General features: G+C 40.1%; 1 protein-coding gene across 4 annotated transcripts; it reads right to left on the reverse strand.

The window, feature by feature from the left end:
* Positions 1-649: 649 nt before the first annotated feature.
* Positions 650-7,334, reverse strand: LOC118229343 (homeobox protein OTX2-like). Of its 4 annotated transcripts, none has more exons than XM_035421237.1 (4): positions 7,002-7,334; positions 4,054-4,283; positions 3,310-3,461; positions 650-2,803 (listed from the first exon to the last, which is right to left on the reverse strand). In XM_035421237.1, the coding sequence occupies exons 2-4, from the start codon at positions 4,148-4,150 to the stop codon at positions 2,183-2,185; spliced, it is 870 nt and encodes a 289-aa protein (XP_035277128.1). In that variant the 5' UTR covers positions 4,151-4,283; positions 7,002-7,334; the 3' UTR covers positions 650-2,182. The 4 variants fall into 4 exon arrangements, with proteins under 4 accessions (XP_035277128.1, XP_035277127.1, XP_035277130.1 ...); XM_035421236.1 differs by having other exon boundaries at positions 4,054-4,540; XM_035421239.1 differs by lacking the exon at positions 7,002-7,334 and adding an exon at positions 5,661-6,972.
* Between the last annotated feature and the right edge of the window lie 593 nt (positions 7,335-7,927).

A 7,927-nucleotide genomic window follows, 5' to 3' on the forward strand; every position in this document is an offset into this window, starting at 1 on the left:
TATCTAAATCTCTAGATCGAGCTAATATAAGATTTCAACCCAGGCTTCCTTCATTCTGACAGAATAAGTGTGTGAATGAACCATTTGGACTAGCCTGTGTGGGGTAAAGAATTTCCCAGGTAAAATATTAGCATTACCTTCCCTTTGAGGGGGATTTGCACTTCCCATGCGACACAGTGGTTAAAGGGCAGATGGCCCTAAAAGCCACTGTGCCTTAAAAATGTATAATATTTGGGCAGTTTGATTGCTAGCTAAATATGCCCCTTACCCAAGTGATGTTCCCAAATAATGTTGTTTACCATAAATAATAATGTTGCAAAATTGTTTGATGGATGTACATAGAGAAACACGTGTATAACATATGTGGATTCTTTTTATGAAAAAAAAAAAAAATCCAATACAAAATCTCGCTTTATCTAGAACTTAATAATTCATTTTGGCTTGTAGGCCTACTATATTGCCACTAAAGTGAGACTTGAAACAACGAAAGGATAACCCAATTCAATTTTATAGATTGACAAGGAAACTTATAAACATGAGCAAGAAAAAGATTAATTGAAGTTCATGATTCGTAATATGAATTGTATCACCAATACTGTCTGTGCGTGCGTGCCTGCGTGTGTGTGTTTTATCCAGTATAGCCAAGAGAATTCTTGTATGTTATTGGAATGCAAACTGTTCCTTGAGTTTGTTACCAGGCAGCCGCCTAGATGGCGTACATCCTATTGTGCTATTAGTGCCATTATATAGCCTAACGTAAAACACAATTAAGACCCTTCTCTTTAAGATAACTATTGTGAAGGTCAAGTGTGTAGTCGATGACAATAGAGAAATTTGGTCTGTTAAAATGGCTAAACGTATGTCATACTAAGTTAAGATTTCACGTAGTCCTTTTTATTTTACTGTTCCAGCGATGACAGTCCCTAAGACTCCATACACCTTTGCCGTCATGTACTGTAGCGTAAATACGTGTGGGCTACTACTGCCTGACTTAATGCCATTTTACCGTCAATGATGCGTATTCATTATTGTGTATTTATTTCCCTCCAACGGGGCTGGAACATACGTAGGACGTCCGGAATTGAGCGGTTTATTCACACATGCAATGTATTTGCCAATATTTGCAAACGGGCAAGTCCCGACATTTAGATTGAATCAATTGTTATGATGACAGAGTGTTCGATGAAACCACTTTTATTGTGTCCAAATACGGCGGCTCACAGTACCAGCATTGGAGCCACAGGTCCATGTAGAGGGGCTGGTATCCACAGGAGGACGACGACCACAGGGAAATGTTTATCAAGATTCTTTTCCCAACCAGAACACTCTTCATAAGTTTGGGAAATCCTGATCTATATTTTAATAATTGCTCATTGTTATTTCATCATATTAATACTTTTTCCCGTTCAAAAAAACTTTTAAATCATAGCAGGCTTCGCTGACGCAAAGCTCACAAATTGCATACAATAAAACAGGTCACAGTTTTGAAGGCTATCACAGAAAGAAAGAAAAAACAAAACATATGGACCATTGATATGACACACTGATTGTCTCTTGAAAACTACATACTGATTCCTTATAAACATTTTTCTTAAATAAAGTAGTGCATCTAGTTCGCCGCAGGGGCGCGCAGTCCACACACCGTCCTGATCAAAGAGTCCTTCCATTTACCAACTAGGAAGTAGGTCGGCAAGTTTTAAGAGGCTTAAGAAAAGCAGGCCCATTCCAAGCACTTAACCAAAGAATTGAGTCTTGGGCGTCGTTTTTTTGGATAACGATTTGTTCCGTGGCTTTGATCAAAGTTATTAAGAGTTCACTGCTCCACATTTCTCTTAAATTAATCAACAGGTGCCATTAAGCGGCTGACAGAGAAGGCGCACGCATGCCAACAATGAAGCCTCGTGTTTCTGCATTGCGAATTTAACAGAATGGGAACTGTGGCCAAAGCTTTAATGATTTAAAAGCTGTCATCGGTTCATTAATTGGGGGGGGGGGGGGGGGGGGTACTTTGTGGAGTTGAGGGGGTGTGCCACCAATATACCAAATGTTGCATCCCGGGCTTGCTCGTAGTATCCAAATCAAGTCCTTCTCAGGCATATGTCTGAATATCGCGGCGAGGTAACACGCCTTACTTCGGTATTATTTTTGAACAGTCAATGTAATTTAACGCCGGTCGTTGGCTTCACAAAACCTGGAATTTCCAAGACGAGGTCTGATCTTTGTAATCCAAGCCGTCGGCATTAAAGTTCAATTTCCAGGAGGCCGGTTGATCTTTGTAATCCAAGCAATCGGCGGCAGAGTTGAACCCCAGCCCAGATGCTCCGTACCCCTGAGCAGATAGCGAAGCTGGGGACTGGTTGAGGTGACTGGTAACAGTATTAGCACTCATTGGACTAAGCGCTGACCCGGGCCCTGCTATCTGGTGAGGCACGGAGGAGAGGTAAGACCCGCAGTCCATCCCGCCAAAGTAAGAAGATGATCCGCCGTAGCTTTGGCCGTATCCAGATGCTTGCGTATAAGTCATCGGGTATGACCGCTGCATACAAGATGAAGAAGTAGAGAGATGATCGGAAAGGGGGGAAATTGAGGCTGGGCTCCAGATGGACACCGGGGCGCTACTGGCGGAGACAGTAGGGACTGGGGTAATGGTAGGGGGTGTGAACTGGCCGCTCGCCCCACTCTCAGAGCTAGCTTCTCTGGCCGGGGAACTTTTCTTTTTGACTGGTCGAATCTTGTTCGCCCCTCCGGTCTGCTGCTGCTGTTGCTGCTGCCGACATTTTGCCCTTCGGTTCTTAAACCAGACCTATAAATGAGTACATATTGATTACTGCGCTAATCTGTGGTAAAATTCAATTTATACACTGTGTATTTATTGTTTGGCCTGTACAACAGACTTCCTTTCGATAGGCTACAGAAAACATTAGGCTAACATGCACGGGTATAGATGTTACACTGATGCATGACTGAAACAAAACGTTTTAAAATCATACCAATGAACTCCGATTAATATCAAAAGAACAACGTTGTCGTACCGGCCTTCCTGAGTTAAACGAAAATGTCAAAATAATTCCTTTTTTGTGTTTCCCCTTAAGTCAATGAACAGCTTTAAAGCAGAGGCTCTTCTTAACAAGGATTGCCCCTATTGACCTTTTTATTTAAAGAACACAGGCACTCGGCCGTTTTCTGTAAAAGAAAATTGAAAAGCCAAGTCCTAATTAAAGGGTATCCAACGTAATCCACCGAGAGGGAAAAGTTTACTTTCAATAGTGCTACATATTGTAGAGGTTTAAATATGCCGGGATTGCTCACCTGTACGCGAGACTCTGGCAGGTTTATCTTTAAGGCCACCTCCTCCCGCATGAATATGTCAGGGTAGCGAGTCTTGGCGAAGAGGGCCTCTAGAATGTCTAGCTGAGCGCGCGTGAAGGTCGTCCGTTCGCGTCTCTGCTTACGAGGTGTAGCTGCAAATAATAAAAAATACAACACGACAATATAAAAAGCCGACTTTTTATATTTAAATTAACACAATCCTATTAAAAATATATTGTTGCCATGTATTCTGGTCTGGTGGTCAATGTGTCTTACACATAACACACGGATATTTGTAGGCCTATGCCGTATATGAAAGCAATATAGGTGTAGTGACCAGCATTTAACACGGAATAAACATTTTTTATTGAGGGATAACATTCAAGAGAACTCGATCAAAATATGCTGCACATGGTTCTCGCATTAAATAGTAGTCTGTTGGCTAATTATGTGTTTAAAGTTTATGCCCTAGGGTAAGCAGAAATTTGTAAATGTTACCATTATATTAAATGCATCACTAGCTTTCTGGGGGTCATGAAATATGATTAAATTTGGATTATTAGCCCTGCATGGTATAAAAGCTGCTTGATATGAACGTGAAACATAAAGCCTTGTCCTAGGTAATTGTCATTTTAAATGCACCAATGTGCCAAAGAAAGGCACTGGAATGAATATTTGCGTTTGTATGTGTCGTTATTTAAATGATCATAATTATGTCACAAACACTAGATAAAATGACCTTACCTGGGTAGCCCACGGACGGATGGAGGAGATCCATCCCGGAGGTAGTTATGCCCAGTCCATTGACTGAGTAAGGTGGTTGCTTAAGATATGACATCATGCTAAAATTAGAATCGAGGGCGACGCTGGAGATAATGATGAAAATTATACAGTGGCCTCTTAAAGTCCTTGGTTAATCAGGTTCAGGCTTTTTCCGGTTCCGGGCAAATTCACGTGAAGACTCGGTCCATAAACTACAAAACAATGGCACAGATTATTGATAAGTACATTAAGCAACGGGTTCTCCTGGTTTAATTTCTTCTCTGCTGAATACAGCGCTCCGATAGCTGTACAGGCCAAGTTAAGAATGAGCATAGTCCTGCTTGTGCTGTGCTCTTGAAGGAGTCCCGTGGCCCCCAGCTGTCCCCGTGAACTGACCGATGCTCTGTCTGTGACAAACGTGTCTCCACTCCTCAGAAAATCTACATCCTATTCTTCCAATACGCCTTTTCTGGAGAACAAAACACCTTCGTTCAAATGCGCACACATGGCCGTCACGAGAAGTTCAATTTGCATAGGACCCACAGGTTCGGATCAGCTAATTGTCTCAAACACAGGAGACTTCATTGGGGATCTTACTGGAGACAAAGACCACTGTTGACCACATAAACAATACAGATAACAAAAACCCCATTGGCCAGAAACAAAAGACACAATACAGAAAACTCACCGCGCTCAATTTGGTCTCCATTAAACTAGCACAGCATCTTTATTCTAATTATATCGGCTGCCTTTGTCTGCGTAATGGCAATCGCTGGATTTAAATAGAATGTAATTAAAATGCGAACAACGCCGCTTTAACAAAAAACTTGTGGAAGGTCTCCTACATTGTGCCTTCTTTCTTTATGACGAACTCTGATTTGTTTCTCCGTTTCTTCACGTAATCCCCCCCCCCCCTTCCCTATTTAATGTGTTTGATTTGAAAACTGAGAACACGTTTATTATGGCATTGGCAAGTGTTAAAGCTCAATAATGATTTAAGGTTGAGCAAACAAATAATTTTATAGTGCACAGCTCCTACATTTTTTTCTGCTGGTGCAACTCGTTGCTAATTTATCACGAACGTTCAAATCCTCCACAGAGTTCATGACGCCAGTCTGAGTCAGTTAACCTAAATATTGGACTTGGGCCATGGAACACCATAGCCTACGACACATTTCTTATGCCTGTGTTCTCCATACATAGCCAATACCATTTTCCCCCCACAACAGCGACCAAGAAGTAACTAAACTGTGTAATTTACAGAACGAAGACATTATTTTAAAATATAGGAGAACCATAACCTTTCACAGGTGTAGTCAGTTTGGTATCCCTTACTTCCGTTATCACATTACCTTTCCAAAAGTCATTTTATCGATGTGAATATTTAATTACCTAGTTTTTATTTTTTTTATGTAATAGAATTTGTATTTTTTTATTGTAACTCCACGGTAATGTATACTATAGGTCCTACTTTAGCTTGTTGCGTTTTTATTATGTTTAAATTAATCACATGCCATAAAATGCCATGTCCATTTTACACACGCGCCACGCACGCACGCACACACACACACACACACACACACACCAACCTGTAGATCTGAAACTGTTGCAGTTGATCTCCCTGTCTTCTGACATGACCCACAATGGCACTTCTTATATATAACCGTTGCCCAATTCAACCTGTCATCTGCTCATATTGGCTCAATAATAATTAGTCTCTCCAAGAATTAATTATAATAATTTTTGTTGTTCCTCTTTTTAAAATACTAATCAAAGAGATAATCCGGACGGCACGCGCTCCCTAATTAGAGGACGCCAGCATGGACTCGGCGCGGCATTTGGTGTGATTAAATTTCTACTTTGTGGAAATTAAACACAAAGACAAAGACTGGCATTTTGATTGTCAGAACCACTGAGTTTCTACATCCCCATTCTAAATTGACCATAAATGAAATGTTTAGAAATGAATAGAATATGGCCTATGATTGTATAGATGTGGAGGGACGAGGAAATAATAGACTATAGGCCTATTATAAAATAAAATCATTTACAAAGATTATCAAATTATCTAATTTTGCCGGATGAAGTAGCTTCATTTAATGTTTTATTATCTCAGTTGGTCTAAAGTATCTCCAAGATGAAGAGGTTCAATTTTGATATTTAAATGAGTAAATCAGCCACATGACCTTGCATAAAAAATAATTTTCCGCCGTACTTTTAAATGGTTTGACAGCTTGACGTGCCTGTTCCAAGTGCGATTACAATATCGATTTTCACTTAGGCCTAATCAATATGGCAATTTTTTCTAACGTTTGTAAATGTGTATTTATAGTGTTTCCGAGGCTAAATTAATGAACGAATTAAATGAATGAATGAATAAATAAATAAACGAAAACCTGTGCAATTGAAATTGGCATGCAAGCGCGTGGCCGAATCTGGATGATATGGGAGGGGGTAAGCAATTTTGTGGCGAAAATCTTGAAAACACGCCTCCCCAATTACTGCCCTTTGTTATGTTTTCATTTACATTGCAAGTGACAAAACACGATGGAATCCAGAAAGAACTAAAACATGGGAATGTCTCAATTCACACCTTTTAAATATTCAATTTAAAGTAATGCTTCGAATAAAATTAATATTAACTCATAACATCGTGATTCCATATCTTGGATGGTGACATCGACTTCAAAACTACTGGATCTATGAGATAGGGACATTTTGTTTTTGATCTGACATAAATATATTCATATGGACATTTGAATATTTGGAATTATTTTTCTTAAAGTAAAATTTGCCTGCTGGTTTACCTCACTTTCTCGAAATAATTCCCATAGTCTGGTTCCAATCCGAAACCAGATGGTTTGATACTTTATTTATAATATCGCTTTTTTAGAAAATTGTCAAATCTATAATAATGATAGCACACTTACCTCAATGAGAAGTTTGGATTCTTTTTAATTCGAAAATATTAGTACTATAAGATGGTCGCACCCTGGAGGACAGCTTGCAGAGTTGCTGAAATCCTGCAAGATATAAATATACCAATCCGAAGAAAATATCAGCCTGCTCTACGCGTCAACAGTCTTTCTTAGAAATCGATGCAGCTGCGAAATTGTATGGGGAATATAGAGGTTTTTTTGGAGGTTTTTGTAATTTTTTAATTATTTAATTATTTCTCTTTGATTAAGTTGCTTAGATTCGAGATATATTTGAAGCACACATCCAATGAGAGTGGACTTCCTAGTGTCGGATCCGCTGCTTGCTTTTCTCCAGAGGAGATTTTCTGAAAGGCAAACCACGCCAGCAACTTTTTTTTTTAACGTAAACTCCCTAGCCAATAGCGGCTCCAGGGGGATTGTCAGCGCAGTCCCCCTGGAAGGAGAGGGTGGCATAATCATAAAATTGTAGCACACCTCACAAAATACTATGATGGGATGTAGCAAGGTCACTGCATCACTATTCGCTGTGGTGAATAGCAGGGGCACGGGCAGCGGATGGTCTGATACGTGAAGGGTTTTATTATTATGTAGCTATTACCCTTTAACGTGGGTGTACGGTGTTGTTAGCAACCCCCCTTTAACAAGAGCGCGCCTCGAGCGCATTCAGCTGAGAATGATCTCCTGAGAGAATCAGGCGATAGATCCTCCTCATAAACATAGCAAAGTGGCGATGACAAGCTGGGTTCCCAAAATCACACGATTAATTAATAAGAACCGTATTTAATATCCTTTCACCACAGGCCCCCGAGGACTCAACAGCGTAACGGCAAAGGTTTATATAAGCAGTAAGCACTGCCTGTTATTCCACTGCGATGGTAAAATTAGGTAATTAGGTTCCTCAAAAAACTGTGTTCATT

Source organism: Anguilla anguilla, chromosome 6, assembly GCF_013347855.1.
Source record: "Anguilla anguilla isolate fAngAng1 chromosome 6, fAngAng1.pri, whole genome shotgun sequence".
In the NCBI taxonomy this organism is placed as follows: Eukaryota; Metazoa; Chordata; class Actinopteri; order Anguilliformes; family Anguillidae; genus Anguilla; species Anguilla anguilla.

Excerpts from the sequence above, each read along its gene's own strand:
- LOC118229343 (XM_035421237.1), bottom strand. The coding sequence starts at position 4,150 with ATGATGTCATATCTTAAGCAACCACCTTACTCAGTCAATGGACTGGGC. Across the intron at positions 3,462-4,053 it reads TCCGTCCGTGGGCTACCCAG|CTACACCTCGTAAGCAGAGA; the intron begins GTAAGGTCATTT and ends TATTATTTGCAG. Across the intron at positions 2,804-3,309 it reads TGCCAGAGTCTCGCGTACAG|GTCTGGTTTAAGAACCGAAG; the intron begins GTGAGCAATCCC and ends ACTCATTTATAG.